Raw genomic sequence first — 18,267 nt, forward strand, 5'->3', positions numbered from 1 at the left:
CTTCATGAATGAACCAGAGTTGAACTTTTATAAGAAAAGAAGCGACTTTTGATGTTAAAGATAGGCAAGGAGGGAAAGAGCTCCGCTTAAAAGAGAAAATAGAAGGAAGAAACAAGGAAAAGAGATTGAACATAGATTATAAATTACGGTAAGACGAGGGAAACAAAGTAAAAGAGGAAGGTGTCATACAACATATGAGCACAGGAGTGAAAGAAGCAGACAATGGCAAGGGAGTTGTACAGTACACAAGCAGACAGCGTACAACAGAAGGTGATCCACCTATGAATAGAAAGAAGGCAAATGACACCAAGGAAGCAAAGTGTCAGAAGGGTGACATGGAAACAAGTACGCGTGTGGAAGGAAGAAAGATTACCGTACAAAATCAAGCAAAGTGAGGAGATTGTCGTACGATGTATGACATGCGAACATGAAGTAAGGAAGAGGAAGTCGAACCAGCACATGGTCATACAAAGGACATTGCGTATGAGAGCATTCAGACATTTGCACAAAAGTCAACCCAGCACATGGTCGTACGGAAGAAATTGGGCCAGGAGGAGTGCACCATACGGAAGAAATTGGGCGTACAGAAGTAGGACACTGTCCAAGAGAAATGGGATGTACAGAAGAAGATGTCAAACAAGAAGAGGTTGGACATGACTATACAAGGAAGATTGGCACTACGGTGGAGACAAGGAAGATGGGTACGATTGGGGAAGCATGTCATAGTAGTAGGGCACATGGTATTGAAGGAACTTGTACAAAGCCAGCAGGAGAGGGTACAACATAGCTTGGCAGCAGGGTAATTCCAAATTGGGGAGTCAAAAGAATTTCATTTCCAACTATGGCAAATTTGACTTTGATGAATTTGGTTCCACCGAAACAAATGAACCAAACGAAGGTGTTAGATCTTCGGCTGCATAAGAAGGCTCCACATACTATCAAACTCAACACACTAAAGGGAATTGAGGTAGCTCGGCCGATTGCTTTGGTAGTAAACTTAGCAAGGAATAAAGGAGTGCAGCGGATGCCCAGCAGTAGTGGGAAGCAATGGAAGGGGCTGAAATTGAAAAAAAAGCAACACATGTTGAAGATAAAGTGTAAGATGAGACAAATAGACTACTAGAGAAGTTCGAGATGAATGTCATGGATGTATCCCTTCCTTCACCAACCCTATTGGAGGTAGAAGAAGACATGATGGAAGAAGTTCAAAGCGGAATACCTTCATCGAAGGAAAAAGCTGAAAAGCTCTTCAAAGGCTTACAGGAGATGAAACAAACCACCAGGGAAATCATAAAGCAGGCTAAGGGGTAGAATTTGGACAACATAGTCAGAGCAACGGAGTCACTTGCAAAATTTGTGAAGGAAGATTGTCATACAAATTGGAGCTTGCTCATGCAAAGTAGAACAAGGCACAGAGAGGCAGCAAAGATATGGAAGGCTGGAAGCACCATGCCTACAATTATGGAGCAGCCACCTCTCATGTAGTCACTTGCACAGATGGAGGTGTTTAAGGGGGCATTCTTGGAACTCCACCAAGAAAAGGAGTTGACAAAGAAGATGAAAGAAGAGTGAGAATTGGAGAAAGCAGCCTCGGCAGAGGAGTTGGCATCAGGGAAAAAGGATAGGATGGAAGCCTCGCAATTGCCACAAGGAGTTTGAGATAAGTAGATGGCAGTAGAATGAGAGCTACAACTTCTACGACAGTGCACATCTAGTTCAAGGGACAACATCACATTGAGTGATTCCGTGATGGGCACTTATGCTTATTTGCATTTCCATACATGAATAGCCATGATAGATCCACCTTATTAAAAGTAGCTATGTTGGATGTCATGTTAGGGACTCCATGACTTAGTAATTATGTTTATTCACCCTCTGGGCGTAGCCATGGTGAACGTCATGATGAGATGACATTACATTGAGTGATTCCATGATGAGCACTTGTGCTCTTTTGCATTTCCATTCATAGGGGTAGCTATGATGGACCCACCCTCTAGGAGTATTCATGGTGGATATCACTAGATAGCTCAAATATCGAGAAGGATTCCTCCCTAGCTAAGAAGTGTTAATGTTATTGTATCAATGGTTAGATTCCTTCAAGGCGAAATAGATAAAACAGTTATTGTAATAATATAATTATATTGATTTCTTCAGGGCCAATATCGTCCTTGTATGGACAATGCACTGTAAATGATTATTATCCCCTCTGACACATGTTGGTAAATCCAAATTTCATATGTATATTATGTCAGATCTATCAATGTGTCTATGCATTTAGAGTCCCCGCAACTGTTGCGGATGATTTAGAATTGAATGTTACTTTTGTTACGTTTGGAGAATTTAATATTCCACTATCAGCTAATTTGTTGTAGTTGAATTCCATTTTATTTGAATTGGTTTATTTTGATTTTTGGGGTAAAGTCAATAGTTCACTTAATTATTTAAGTGACTTATTTTAAAAGTCATTAAAAAAGTAACTTTACAATGTGAGAATCAGTTCATTTCCACACTCATGTTTTTGGAGAAATGGGGAATTTGCTTCAATTTGCATTGGAGAAAATTGATCTTTTGCTTGTTGGGTTCAATCCACTTGTTGGATTTGTGCATAGAGTGGCTCGTTGGATTCGTGTTGATTGCTCCACTTTGTCAAAGACCTTGTCCAATTGCATTAAGTTTCAGATTTTTGCTCTTCATTTGAGTTTTTTTACTATTTGTGCGAGGTAGGGCATCTCACGGTTTTTCATTTACTTCATTTAATCGAATAAAATTGGTTGCATTAGTTGAATGGGTTGAGAGTTACAGTTCCCTCATGTTCTTGCTTAATTCCATTACCCAGTTGGATTTTTATGAGCAATTATGTATTTGGGTTTTGAGAAAATGAGGTTTTTGAGTCGTGATGCTACTCAACTTTTTGTGTGTGCCCAAAATGAGATTTTATTCTAGATTTATTTTGTTGGGCAGATTTCCTCCAATACATTTTAATTTTGTAGCTTTGTTTGAGAATTTTGGGTGTTTTTGTGAGCGTATTGTTTAACGTGACACCCAAATTTGTGTATCGCCATATTTGGTGTGATCGAGGAGTTGAAATTTGTAGTATCCCATGACTATTTGAGGATGTTATGGATAGAGGAAATCTCAGGTATTTGTTATACCAATCTGAACTTGGCCCTTTGATGTTAAAATGTTTATTTTTGTATCTTGCCAAAAATTGAGTATTTTGTTGCTTCTAAACGTTTATGCCTTCCTCATGTTCTAATGAGATAATTAATGGGTTCCATTGAAATTTGTGCTCCTGCCAAAGTGGCTAATCAACCAACTTGAATTTGGCTTGGTTTTGCCTCTACTCGGTTTCTTTCCTTGAGTGTTTTGGGGAGTTGAGTTATCCTCTTGTTTTTGCCTATATTATTGTTTCTTATGTCTCTTGTGTTGACACCTTCCATGTTTAAAAAGAGCTTGCATGTGACATGAGGATATAGATGTTGAGTCCGCATAAAGGCATGTAGTTGAGCTATGTTCCTATGCTGAGGTCTAAGTGACCCATACTCTTGGATGAGACTAATTGAGCTTACCATGTTCTTATGGCTTTTGACTTGAGAGTCTATTCTTGATTTTCTTGCTTGTGGATGCTTATGTTATTTTTTGCCCTTGGTGAGATCTTGTTGGCGATGTATCTTGTGTATGCCCTCACATTGAACAAGTTGACAACCCTTGTGTCATACAGTCCTTGTGTAGACGAGTTGATGAAGTCCATATTTCTCGCCCTTGGTGCAGCCCAAGTTGACAAAGAGCTTTGTTATGTCCTCGTGTAGACAAACTTCTTGTTGGTCTTGTTATGTGGCATTGAGCCTTGAACTAGGTGTGTTAAGTTGTTGTGGGGAGTAGCTCCTATGTAGACCCTTTCCCAAAAGTGGTTGTAGTGGATGTATCAAGGAGTTTTCTCAAAAAGAGAAAACATAATAAAATGAAGTGGAACTTAAACATCAACACGATTAATTGGTTTTGTGGAAACCATCACATCCCCAAATGTCATGAGTTACCCGAGTGTGAAAGTAAGTGTGATATGATTATCATTGAATCCTTGAACATCATGAGTGATTCGAGTGTGGGTGTAGATGGTAGACACCATTGAGTCCTTCAACATCAAGAGACATTTTTGAGTGAGATAAATGGTTGAATCCCAGATCTCAGTATTAATCCCTACAGGCAGAGATACTGCCTATGGTTGATACTCTTGTGTCTAGGTTCATTTGTAGTATGTAGCACCTTGATGTGTTGTGCTATATGGTATAGTGATTATGCTTGGGACATCAGTCCAGACATTGAGTGTTCTTCGTCTATCTTTGTATTCTACATCTATATTACATTGGACCTTTACATCCTTATATTGAGATTATGCATTTGCTTGGCATGTGTGCTGACCACTCCCTTCTTGTGCGTTTGCCTTGTGTTTGTGGTTGGGTTACTATCTCTACAAGATGGTGGGGTGGGCCTGAGGGTTCCACATGGTAGGATTGAATTGCATTTTACCGCTATTGGGCGCTAGTAGGTGACAGCTTCCTCCAAAAGTAGCCAGAGACATTGAGCATTGAGTGTTACATGGTATCTTCACCTTTTGTTCATGGTAGATCATTTATATACATGCTTTTTTCTTTATGTTGGTAGAGTAGTTTCTCTATGCTTATTAATATTGAGAGCTCACGTGATTTTTACCTTGATATATATTGATCTGATACTCCCCAACGTAGAATCGACTTGTATGTTAGCCGTAGGTTGGTGTCGAAATGCCTTCCCAATGTTAGAATCCTAGGCTGACCTCTTAGTTTGGCCTCAAACTTGATTTCATCTTTCGCAAAGCAGTTCATCATCTCAGCAATTTTGCATTGCATTTGACATTTTTTGTATCGCATTTGACTCATGTTTGGTCGCATTTGAATTGCCACATTCAAAATAGGGACTGCTTCCCGAGGATCAATTAACAATATGATTTCAATTCTGCGTACCCTTTATTACTAAGATGTCTTCGCTGTCAGATTTCAGGACCAAGGCAATACATAAAATGTAAGTTAAGTATATATCATTTACATACAAGTGACATAATCTACCTTTATTACACTTTAGTTACATTTTATGCAATACTTTCAGGATGTTTGAGAGTGGTTTCAGCCTCATGGGAACTGAAGTAAAGATTCTAGATTTGGAGGCATTCTAGATTTGGAGGCTTTTTACGAAATTTCAAACTAAGTCAAAAGAATGTCAATAAGATGGATTTCAACAATGGATTAGTCTCCTCTTTGTATAGCTGTAGGTTCTTACTGGCTTAGCCTCTTCTGATTTGTAGATGTTGTCTGAATCCTTCTGGGGCAATCTTGTGGCATGTGTTCTCCACTTCAAGTATGTGTTTGAGTTGTCTTGGAACCTTTGGAAGTGTTTGTGAAGTCATCCACTGCTGTATGATCATGTCACAATTGAGTTGTATTCTCTTACATGTATATTGCTTATGTTATGGTTATATGTGATGCACATTGTTACATGATGTATATTACATGTTTCAAACAAAAATTATTCAGTGCATATTTAACCCTTTGTTCCAAGGGTTCCTTGGTGGGGCATTACATAAGTAGCAACTTAATTCTAATGAAAGGAGATTTCATTCCAAGCAAATAAGGAGAAACAATATAAGAGTATTATTCAGACTTTGTGAGCAGACTAAGAGAATAATTCCATTGGAGAAAAAAAATCAATCTAAGAAATCAGACTTCAGATATTCATACAGCTCATCTCATCTTATTCGAGTCAGAATTACATCACTGACTACAATTTTGCTCCTGTTGCATTTTGGATTTGTGAATTTCAGGAAAAGTACAAGGTGATCCTGAAAGGAGACATTACAGCACTCTAGGATTTTTTGCCAATCCTGTTCAATCTGTCTTCCTACCATGCTCAGGCTGTATCTAGAATCTAGGTAGAGATAGAACTTGAACATATATCCAAGAAATGACCAATCTGAATAGATATCAGATATAAGAACATGCATAGCTAGGTGGAAGTCATATTACTCATGCTTTGTACGACCTTTTTCATTGTGGCTATTTGTGAGCTAAGAATTTAAGCCTGTGGAACATTTAAAAACTTTTCTACAACAAAGTATGATAAAGTAAAATAATAGGAGGGAACAACATACTAGCAAATTGGCAAGTTACAACTCAAACCTATAGCCACAGAGTAGAAATAAAGTGCTTAGTTTTGGTTTTCGTATGCAAGACCTAAGAACATCTATGAAATAGAAGCACACTTTATAGGTTCTAAACAAAACAAAAACTTGTAAAAGAAATTTTATAAATTAAAGATTTCGGCAGAAATCCTTGCCAACTTATTTTATGAGAATCAAGATTTTGAAAAAAAAGGCAAGAGCCGGCATTCACGGTGCTGTTATTTTTTAATCTCATTAGTCATGAAAAGAAAACATTGTAAAATATGTTTTTTGCAAACAGGAATAGTTAAGAACAGATATGAGAAATGCATAAAAAGTTACTTGAAGCTTGCCCCATGGATAGGCCCACCATTTAGTGCAGCTGGAACTTTTCCAGACAGAAGATTTCCATTAAGATACCTAGAAACAAAAGACTAAGCATGTCAGACTTAATAATTTTATAAGGAAAACTAAGAGACTGGCAATCAAAAGGAACTCTTTTCTTGCTTACAGTTTCCGCAGATGATTCAAACCACCAAAGCTTTCAGGAATTGAGCCATTCAGCATGTTATTGGACAGATCTCTGTCAGATGGCATCAATTTGTGTAAGATGATTTAATATGAACCATTTTTATTTGACAAGTACACCGAATAGAATAATCTTCTCCCATGACACAGACCCACCTTAAAAACAAGAAATTCTCATTTTTCATCGATCAAAAAGGGCAAAACATAGTACAAAAATGCTAAAAGCTCACATGTTCACCAATTTGTTTTTATTTTTTAAGGAGACTTCAAAGTATTGTTAACATATGACTGGGTGGACCAATTTTATTGAATTTGATATTGTTTCAACTTTCAACTATCAAATAATAGAATTCTGAGAGGAATAAATAAAACACAATCACATCCAATGGAGACTAAGGAGAGATTTAGAAAGTGTCACATCAATAAATTGTTCATTGATACTAGATGATGTAACCTCATATTTTACATGTAATATAGCCAGTCTTTCTTATTTTGGTATATGAATAGAAGCTCTACATTTCTTGGATGTACCCAACAATTGTCAAACCTCCAGATCTGGGTGAAGGTTGGAAAACTGGCCTGGCTAAATGTTGATGTAATCAAATGCGAACCCTAAAAATATCAAATCATTACCTCCAATTAGCGTTCAGTAACAATTACCAGAATGACTGAGTTGAGGATATGGTTTTCATCCTAACTTAAAAAATGTTTCAAGGGTTTTTATCCTTGCTCGCAACTATCATATGTAAGGTCAACAAAAAGAGCAGCCATAACTTACATATTTACCTCTCCATTTAGTGCCCTTTAGTCCCAAATTTTGGCACAACAAACTGTGGTAGTATTATTTTATATATTATTTAATGTTTATTATTTATTACAGTTAACTTTTGTTTAAGAACACATTATATATTTGTGAAGTTCGGGACATGACAATTATCAAGGGCATAATTTTGCAATATTCTCATCCAGGAAAAATAATGGAACCCAATGTTCCATTTTATAAGTACTAGGCCCTCTCCATATTTTCCTCAGCACAGTGGCAAGGAAGAGGAATTCCCACAGGTCATGGGATCCTTATAGGAAAGACCAAGTCTGATAAACGGTTGCCTTTCATTTTCGATTGCAGTGATATGGCTACTATAGGGTTTGTTAAGTCTACTCTTGACAAGGATGGAATGGAGTTTAAGGACCTGCCATGCTCTATAGTGTCCTTCTTGTAGCTATTTCTTTTTGACAGCTACTCTCTTTTATCCTAATGATGGATCACAGAGTGTGATCCAAAATGTTGATGCATTTTTTTTTACATGTGAATCTAGAAATCAATTTCAACAATCATTATGAACTGCAGAAATGTAATGAATTAAATTTTTTATAATGTTTTTCATGGAGGGGACTCGGCAGATTCCCACACTAATTATCCGGAAAAAAAACATCTTAGAATTCAAAGCTAAGAATGTTAGGCATATATTCTTATTTTGAAGCCCAAGAATAATCTACTGAACCAATGGAACATGAACCACATTCATCATTGGAAGGATGTAAATTGTATTTCCCACAATATGGAAAAGCTGGTAGATGAAGAAAAAAAGCATATTCACATGTTCAACAACTGCAAAAGAGTAGATTTCAAGAAGAAGAAATGTCAAAATGATCAAATTATTAATGAAAGCAAGCTCAAATTAAAAAACATTGATAAATAATACGGGTGTTCTCCATGAAAAATAATAATGTGTTAAAGTTCAAACCTTGTGAACCAGAAAAACTGTAAAATGAATGGGCATAGAAAAGGACTCACAATATCTCCAGTTTTGAAATAGTCCCAATTGCAGAAGGAATCGGTCCATGTATACTGTTTCCACTCAAATTGCTGCAACAAAAAACATGTAATTGCACATATTTTCCTGTCAGTACAAGCCTGTGAACATTTGCCAACAGATAAACTCTGAATGGGCAGACACATCTGAGATACACATTTTACTTCAATATTGTGACACAAATGAAAAAGTACAATCCCTGATTGAACATAAAGAGATGTAAAATGGCTGTTCACTAAGTTGTATTTAGCAACATAGTACAAAAAAATCAAGTGCCAAGAAGTTACGATATTGCTGCATGAAAGCCCATTGAGAATTAGGAAATAGAGATTAACGAAAAAAATAACATACATGCTCTGTAAGCGTTGCAGATTTGCTATCTCATCACTTATAAATCCCTTCAATCCCTGGTTGTCAAGGCCTCTGCCGAAATTCAAACATGCAATATTTGAAATAAGTAGAAAATCCTTTTATTAGGATGTGGTTTTCATAATGTATGTCACTAAGCGCAAAAAATATCTGGAAGAAATACGTGTGTTTTCTTTTAAACATCATACCAAAAGCTGCTTGCTATTGGGCCAGTAAAGCTAGTTTACTGATCATCATAACTCAGACTTACACCTCTTTATGTAATATTGTGAAGATGTACAAATTTAAAATTTGGTTTGGATGAATATAAATTTGATTGAAAGAAGTATAGATACGACTAAGAGCATTCTATGCAAAATCAAGTATTCAACATCAAATTGTTGTTCCTTTCTTATTCTCAATTCAAAAGAAATTTCTTCAGTAAACATTGATGGGATAGAAGTAGCTTATTGTCATGTTTTTCAACATTGATTTTTATTCTCTAATAAGCATTTAGAATTCCAGGAAAAACATATACTCAAATCAAACTTTTTTTAACAGAATGAAATTTACCCACACTTCAAATTTGAAATTATAGACGCTAGCAGCTGAGCCATAGCCTCTGTTGTCTGACAGTCTGACTAAGTTTGATCCCATGTATATGATAGAGCTCCCTAAAACTGCATTTGTCTGTGGATTTAGTTTTGTGGAACTGAATATGACAAACCCTATGAAATGCCAACAATACATAGTTAACCAGCCTTTCAGTGATTGGCCATTTTAAGAAAAGTGTGACTCTTTGATTAACTTGGTAATTAGCTTTTTCTTGGCTGTGTCCTGCAATCTTCAGATGTTTTCTAAACCTTATAGATTGTGTGTAATTGAATAACACGAACCCTATCAACTGCCAATAGCAATTCTCAGATGCAGTCAACCAGCTTTCCAGTAATTTACCATTTTAAAAAATTGTGATTGACATGGCAATTGCTCTTCTTTTCTTGTCAGATCTGTCATGTACTCTTCAGATGTTTTACACGCCTTATAGATCCTAAATGCTTCTTTGTGATGTGCCAATTTTTAGCTTTTGATGGAGGCACTTTTCTCACTAAAAATGTCAAAATGCCCATGTGTTTTAGCAAAGCAGTTCTGACAGGACTCGGATATCATTGCACATTGCTTGCTAAGCATAATTTCTTAACTTGTATGTATCTATTTTGTTCAAGAAAGTAATCAGAATTGTTGTACAATTTGAAAAATTGTTCTACAATTCAATAGTTTTCAGAATACTAAAAATTGTCCATGGCATATGATTTAATCAATTCTGAATTGAATAACATGGATTTTATACACAAATTAATAGAATGTCAAAAACCGTGATGTCAGACACTTCAAATATCTACACGAGTTTCCAGGTGACAATGAAAGAAAACAGAGATGTTAAACACAGAAAATAAAAAACAGTGTTGACAGGGCACTAATTTTGACACATATTTGAAATGTGGATGCAAATTGATAATGTTCATGAAGTGGAAGAACTGTTGATTCCATTTGAAATTTCAGGAGAATCAAACTGAAGATAGAAAATGAGAGTTTCAAACAAGCACTTCTTCAATTTGAAAGGAATATAAAGATTAAAACTTTCCAGAACTTTTCCTCGCCTAATTTCAGATTACAGAAAGTGCATTTTGGAATCCTTTCCGAGTGGATTTACATAAAGAATTACTTAAAAATCTCTTGAAAATATTTGATCTGAGAAGATATAGTCTAATGGGATCCTGAGTGATAGTCTTCTACTATGTCATGCTTGCACTTGTTTTTATCAGCATTGCAGAGCTGTAGACACAGAAATTGATAGTTCCTTTTTTATTCAAATTTCTATTTTATAATTAGGCATATGGAGATGAGATGTCTTATTTGATAGAATATTACTACAAATATGTAGCTACAACTAAATCAACAATGTCAACTCCCACGGAGAAAATCTAAGATCCCCAATAGCAAAATAAGATAGCTCACATTGAACATATGGAAATGTTTGATAATTTCGAGTCATATTAATTTGAAACTGGAGATTAAAACTTACTGAAATTACCCATATGTGAATCAGTATTTTAAATGTCATTTTAGAAAATAATTCCCAACTGCAATAAATCTAACATGAAATTGTCTTTGGCTACTATCAATCAGAAACGGATGGTTGCATAAACTTATTAATGCACAAACAAGGATAAGGAAAACAGTATTTACAATCCATCAATGAACCATGCATTTTCTTTATGATCAAATCGGCAGTTGATTCCACTCCAAGGGTGTTGCTGAGGAACACAAGGATCACCGTTCCATCCAAACCGAAGGGGAAGTTCTAACGTCTTCTTCAGCTCCCGCAAAGCCCAAACTACATGAATTGATAATAAAGATGAAAGAAGTTAATTATAATGGATGGTATAACTGCACTTATTCATTGTTGAAAGTCAAATAGGTTTGCCAATGAAATAAGTTTGGTAATCATATCGTTCCTTAAGCAAATTTGCTTGATTGAACAATATAGCAGAAATAGGCTCTGGGACTTATCCAGACTTGTCACGCACAATAGAAGATGCATTTGACTTCAATTCTTGTCTGCTGATGTTTCAAAGTCAAGATGAGGAATGTAATTGCATCATCTATGATAACAAAAATAATGCTTAATAGTAGGGACTTTCCAGAAACCTATTTCATGAGAAAATGATTTCGCTTGACAGCAAAATAACCAATCATAGCATACATTACAGTGGTCCAACTTCTTTCCATAATTCTTAAAATTCTGCATGTAACTTCAGGAAGTACATTCATAATTATCTGTTTGCTTTATCCTCACAAATAAGTAGTTGCAATAAGAAAAAGACATGCACCAAAAATCATGATAGAAGAAGGTACAATGCATAATTAACAATTATGCATGCGGAGTTGCCTTTGTGAAAATTGCACTTAAAAAATGTCCTCCATTTTCTGGGCTGTTACAGTGTAGAACATGATAACAACTCCTACTTCATACATAGAAAACATGGATGCAAAATATACAGAATCATTTATTTCAACATAAGAACAACGCACACACACACACATAAACATATATAGTTCTACTTAACACAATCAAAACAACAACTAGCAGCCATAGCATTGTAGGGTACCAACAAGTGAATTGGTCAGATTTACCTAGCATTTACAAGTAACCGTATCTCTCCACTTCAGAGATAGTGTGCATTGGATCATAAGCTCATGGTTCATATCCACCAGTATTCTATATGGGTATTCACAACTATTACAATTGAAGAGAATTTCACTAAAGTCACACTGTTGAAGTATGATAGCTATGGTACAATATTTGAATCTTTCACATACCTGACCATGCTATCATAACTAAGACTCAAGTATATTGTCGAATCTGTTCTGGCAGATTATCAGTGACTTTCAGTAATCATTTCAAAGTTCTTATTGAATCAGATCAAGTGTGATTATATCCTCTCTGATCGGCAATCTCATAAGCAAAATTATTTATAAGAACAAGTGACAACTAAACACTGATTAGTGATTAAGTTTGATTACTAAGTCTGAATGGGTGCATAATAAGACACATGTCCATTGTCTGTTCATATATATATATATATATATTCAGTGTTTATTAACATAAAATTTGTATCACAGTCATAGAAGATATAAGAGCAAATTTTATAATTTTTATCTTAATTCTGCAGATATGCCATGTCCCCTGTTTAGTTTGACTAGTAGAGTTATGTGAGTTAGCCTATCATGGGGATCTTGTAGGCTGACAGTTGTGGATAGAGACTCATACAGGGTATTCAGTGACCGAGATTGACTTTACAGGCAGTTGGGAGCCAATTGGGTGCAGTTCTTTGATTTTAGGGGGTATCCGTGCATTTTAGGAGAATGTGGCAGTTTCCAGATGTGAGGTTCCATGGGACCATTCCATGGTTTCAGTTTCAGGATGACAGGGTGTGTTCCCTAGTTTTTAGGAACATCCCTAGATTATAGGGAAGGGATTGCCAGTTGACCCATCTTGTCCAGTATCAATCAGAGACAAGCGACAAGGTCAGTTTCATGTTTATTTGGTTGGTTTGGGCTTTCAAAGGCAAAATGGAGAATATTTTAATATATTTAAATATTTCCTAAGTTAGCATTTAAATAATTTATAATGAGGCTATTTATATAGCCATTTCGGAGTAATAAGGGGAATATGGCTTCGTTTGGTCAAATGTGCCCTAGTGTTATAGCTCGTTGAAAAGGTCTTGAATCATTATAAACTATTTTCACTATCTGAGAATTTTTGGCACTTTGAGTTATGATATTTTAATAAAAGTAATGTTTTTCCTATAGCATAGATGCCTTTGATTGGGAAAATGTTATTTTATTATAAAGTGCAAAGTGTAATTCTCATTTAGGGTTTGACTTGCACTTGGAAGGAGTTATAAGGAGATGAAGACCTAATTGTTGATTATCTTTTGACATTTGAAACTTGTGAGATTGGAAATTGCTCTAATAGAGCGATTCAAAGGCTTGGGATGAAAATCCTAAGTCTGGAATGTTGGGACGCAAACCTCAACAAGGATTTGGTGATTCGATATTTGAGTTGGCAAGTACTATTCTCTGTGGCAAGGATCGACATTCTTCATAGCACCATTTATCAGAAGGGAAGATCACATTCAACTAGGCAGCCAGCCTATTCCAGCTTGGGCGTTTCTTCCAGAGGCAGCTCGGGCTTGTATTGTGAATGTCATTCCTTATTAGCAGCCATGTTTTGCAGTTTGGAGATCATACAGGGGTTTGTAACAGCAAGCTCTCCATCTTTTGTGATTGTAAAACCCTTCTACTGTTGGCATCAGGTTCATTGTAGATAGCAGCAAATCCATTTGATAAATTTATTTCTGACTGCAAAAATCTGAATATTATGCCTGGTACGATTTGAATCATTTCCATATTTTTTAATGTTTTCAATATATGAATGCTGCTCATCATTCTTAGTTCGAAGTTATTTGTTATTTGTCATTTACTTGCATATGTCTTCAAAAACACCTAAAAACTTGAAAACGAGAAAAAACCAAAAAGAAATCAGAATTCTATGAAGTCTATTCAGAGTTACAAAACTCAAATTTCGAAACAAACATCAATTTCCAAGGTCACCGGGATTGGGGATCTTTCAAGATAAGAGATCAGAGATTTGTCATCAAACAATTATGAAAGCATAAAGACTTACATTACTATAATCTGATATTAGTTAAATTTTACATTCACACACAACTTACCAATTATGTTGCGGACATGATGTGTGACCAACATGTCCAGCAAATGAAGTTTTGTTCTCGCCTCTCTGCTATAATATTGTAGATTGATAAATGTAGATTGGCATAAACCACATGCACAAAGAAACAAACTTCCAGTTTCAGAGTTATATACACTGTGAATTGTAGATTGGCTCAGTTGCATTTTTTGCCTTGATCAGTAAATTTTGAAAAACTGCTAACAACGTCTCCATTCCTCATTGCTTTTTTCATCCATAAATATGCTACACTGATATGTTACCAATTTATCAATAAACATTTGTATTTATCTCTAATCTCTTAACATTCATTTGAAAGCAGTAAAATAAAATAACAAAAGTGTTCAATCAAGCAAATAGACAGCCAAAGAATATTTATATGTAAAGAGTCAAGACAGAAAACTGGATGAAGATGTGCAACAACTGAATACAAGTCAAGCAATTAACAATGAAAACTTAATGTTCAAAGGCCAACAAGACATATCCTCACCGTTTGATTATTGAACCTACTAGATAGAGCACAATCCCCAGAAGAAGCCTCATTCTCTGATTCTTCTACCCAAATGTTCCACAAAAGGTGATTAATTCCTGAATTATGCAATACCTAATCTCAATATGTGTGAATTTTATCAGATCGTGAAGGGAGCAAGAAACAGAGGGGTAGAAGTGCCAGAGGGACTGCAGATAGAAGTACAATAGCAAGGTGTAAAATGGACCATATGAATTGTTGAAGATTTAATCTGAGCGTCCAGAAACAGAGCTTCGCTCCAAACATAAGGGAATGGATCTGCACTGCTTCATACACCATACGTTTGGACTTGAGTAACCATTTTACTTAAGGTACACTACAGCGGTTTACAGGATTTACCGCCACAATAACAGATATACAGTCCAACATATCTGGATTTCCTAATAATCACCTTTTTAAAGAAAATGATTATGATAATATTATGGTAAGACCATAATTCACCTGCTGGTCTTAAAAACTCGTAGTAAACTGGAAATTATGCTACCAAAGAAACCATACACTGTAAAAAGATATTTCTAGAAGTTTCATCACAAAGAAACTAAAATGAGAAAATAAAAAGCATACCGTATGATCATTTAGGGAAGTCTTCTGGTACATTTCAATGACCTAAAATTGTTTAAGTTTATCACATCATTATGTAACTTCTCTAGTATTCTTAACAATCAAGCTCAAATTGGTGTGCTTCTAGAAGCTTCTGAAGGGGAAAATGTAAAGAAAGGGCAGACCTACCTTCCTACTAGAAACATTCTTCACCTACTACTGCTAAAAGAGTTCCAAACATAATGTACCATAGAACCCTTCAATTGTGAAAGGGCCCATCCATGGTGCTGCATCATTAGACCTCAAAAATTGCCTAACTAGGTCCAAATATACACTAGATTGAACCATGGTAATTCCATCCTATATATTTGGAGTATGCCTCCACAGTCATATGATTTTGGACCTGTCTAGTGTCTGTCTTTTGAGTCAATGGGGTGTGTTTCTAGAAGCTTTGCAAAGTAGAAAAGAAAACAATAAAGAGAAGAAAAACTTGCCTTCTTTCTTCAAAGTATTCTGCTCCATTTCGATCAATTCAAAGATTTCAATCGCATTCACAAGTGCACTGCTCTGTCGCCGTGGCCTGAAACTAATATCCATACTTCTGCTATTCAAAGTCACTGTCACATTCAACACCAAAGCAGTAAAAGCACTCCTTGTCATCCTCACAACATCCACATTCCCAAAAACTACCTGCCCATTCACTACCACATCAAACACCCTCTGCCCTTCCCTGTGCACGTCATTCTCTATCTCTGCAAAATGCAGCCACACAGAATAACTCTTCCCAGGCTCCACACTGAACCTGTAACTCAAAGGCTCCCCTATACCACCCCTTGTAGCCGATTGATAAATCTGCACCGGATAATAATTTGGGGCTGTTGGTGTGTTTTTAATTTGTCTAGATGTCACAACAGGTCGACCGCCACTCTTATCAACATCACTGTCTGAAGACCAGAACAAGTTCCCTATCTCCACAAATCGACTCAATTGAGCTCCACAGTTAACGCGTTTAAGTGTCCTCAAAATCAAATCCGCTGAAACGTCCCCAAAATAATAAGCCTGCGGATGCACCTCAAGAACCTCTATTGACATTACAGATGGATCGCCATGCCCGGTGCTGTGAAAGCAAACTGTCGCAGCTGTGTCAGAAACAAATACCATCATTTCAACATATGACTGCTCATCATTTACAGACCACCCCGGCTTGACAGAATAGACCTGAGTTCCTTCAACGGAGATGTCAAAAAGGGGCTCTCGGTCAGCCAAGACATCTTCATTCAATCCAAAGAAGAGCCGCAACGTATAGTGACCTTGAGGAAGGCCGGTCACATTGTAACAATTTTCAGGGCCATCTGACAGCGAAAAGTAGCGAAGTTTACTGAGCTGCGGTGCAATGTTGCTTGTGCCAGTGGCATTGGCAGACTGGCCACCAGTGTAGCCGAAATCTTTGTGCCAGAGAAAGTTATTGCGAGGTGTTCTGGTGTCCTTGACTGAGCCACAACTGATACGAATGACTACTGGATCTGAAAACAAACTTGCAAATGAAGATGTGATTAGTATATATAGGCTTTTCCTAAGATTTCCATCTGGTATTGTATGCAAATGAAAATTGTAACCAATAAAGAAAATCAAAGAGGTTCCCGTCAAAAAAATTGAATGCTGTCCAATAATATATTATACCCATCAATTTAAAATATAGGCTATGCGAAACAGTGGAAATAATTGCAAGATTTGAAGGTTGCGCAACTACATGTGCAAATCTAAAGATTTAACTGTCACTACCGGGCCAAATGTATGAAAACTTCAAGAACAGAAAGTGAAAGAATTGTGTACGAGTGGATATAACGCCACATTGGCTATGGATCTATGGGCAAGCTCCCTAATCTCCTAGTTTTTCAATATTTATTCTCCAAGTACATCAATTGAAAGAGTACGATTTTGAGTGAGGAGGTAGAAAATGTGACTTCAAATTATTCATGATCTATTTAGCACCCCATTTTGTAAGCAATTACATTCTACTTGTAATAAGATATTGCAGAATTCAATTGATGGTCTGTGTTTTCGCCTTCCTCTACATTTCGGCACCAGTTGGCGAAATAAGTAAATAAAAATTAAACAATTCTTTTAAAAACTTTAAAATGTAGACCATAAAATTATCTGAGTAATTTCCTACTGACGAGTGCCAAGTAAACTGACGCTCCTTATCTGTGGCTTTTCGTCGCACTTCGAGAAAAAAACTCACTTTGTAATTTAATGAAAGATTTTGAAATGGGGACATGATTATATTCCACTACTGCTCAGGAGTACTACCTGTATTTTTCGCAGCTGCAGCCGTGAAAATGCTGAAGAGCACCGAAACCCACAATGCCTGTAAAAATGTGGGGGGCTGTGTTTTTCTCTCCATTTTGTTCAGGAAAACAAGTCAATGGAGAGAAGGCATTGGCTCTGCTAAAGCACATGAATGAGCTTGGATTCTTCCCCGTGATCTTCACAAGCTGAGTGGCTGACAAAGATGGAATGCCCGGGGTGCATTGTAAATAAAAAAACGGGTTTGGTTTGGACAGACACCGATGTTTTTAAGTAGGTTTCTTTCAGTGTCGTCCAGTTTACCGACTACAGTGTGGACAGAGACAGAGTCGCAATTTGAGTCGATTATGCCGCTGCCCACGGATATTAATGACTTTTCCAAATTGACGAACTTTCATTCAACTCCGAGCTCCATCAATGGTGACTGTTGGCCGTTCATTTTTTATATATATTTATATTCTGATAATTAAATCCGCGACAGGTATTTAAAATTGTGATGGAGATTTTTACATTAGTGGCTACGTAGAGAGCCGTATGCGACAAGCATGAGTTTCACGTTATGACAATGTACATAAAAGTTCTTCAATGTAAATTTGGCAATTCTTTATATCTTAAGATCAATATTTAATAATAATAATAATAAACATATTATTAGTTTATTGTATTTTACTAATATTTTTAGTAGGGATACTGAATT

At 36.3% G+C, this 18,267-nt stretch overlaps 1 protein-coding gene across 1 annotated transcript in view; it reads right to left on the bottom strand.

Moving 5' to 3' along the window:
* Nucleotides 1-17,996, bottom strand: part of RLP4 (receptor like protein 4) — a 50,631-nt gene extending 32,635 nt beyond the window's left edge. Inside the window, exons 1-7 of the mRNA XM_089799667.1 lie at nucleotides 17,574-17,996; nucleotides 15,758-16,786; nucleotides 11,128-11,275; nucleotides 8,884-8,955; nucleotides 8,514-8,585; nucleotides 6,702-6,773; nucleotides 6,533-6,610 (exon numbers count right to left, since the gene is read on the bottom strand). Of these exons, the coding sequence (XP_089655793.1) occupies nucleotides 6,533-6,610; nucleotides 6,702-6,773; nucleotides 8,514-8,585; nucleotides 8,884-8,955; nucleotides 11,128-11,275; nucleotides 15,758-16,786; nucleotides 17,574-17,667 (1,565 nt within the window). The 5' untranslated portion in view covers nucleotides 17,668-17,996. The remainder of the gene's footprint in view (nucleotides 1-6,532; nucleotides 6,611-6,701; nucleotides 6,774-8,513; nucleotides 8,586-8,883; nucleotides 8,956-11,127; nucleotides 11,276-15,757; nucleotides 16,787-17,573) is intronic.
* Between the last annotated feature and the right edge of the window lie 271 nt (nucleotides 17,997-18,267).

This window comes from Cupressus sempervirens, chromosome 9 (assembly GCF_028749045.1).
Source record: "Cupressus sempervirens isolate cs-2001-9-10 chromosome 9, ASM2874904v1, whole genome shotgun sequence".
Taxonomy (NCBI): Eukaryota; Viridiplantae; Streptophyta; class Pinopsida; order Cupressales; family Cupressaceae; genus Cupressus; species Cupressus sempervirens.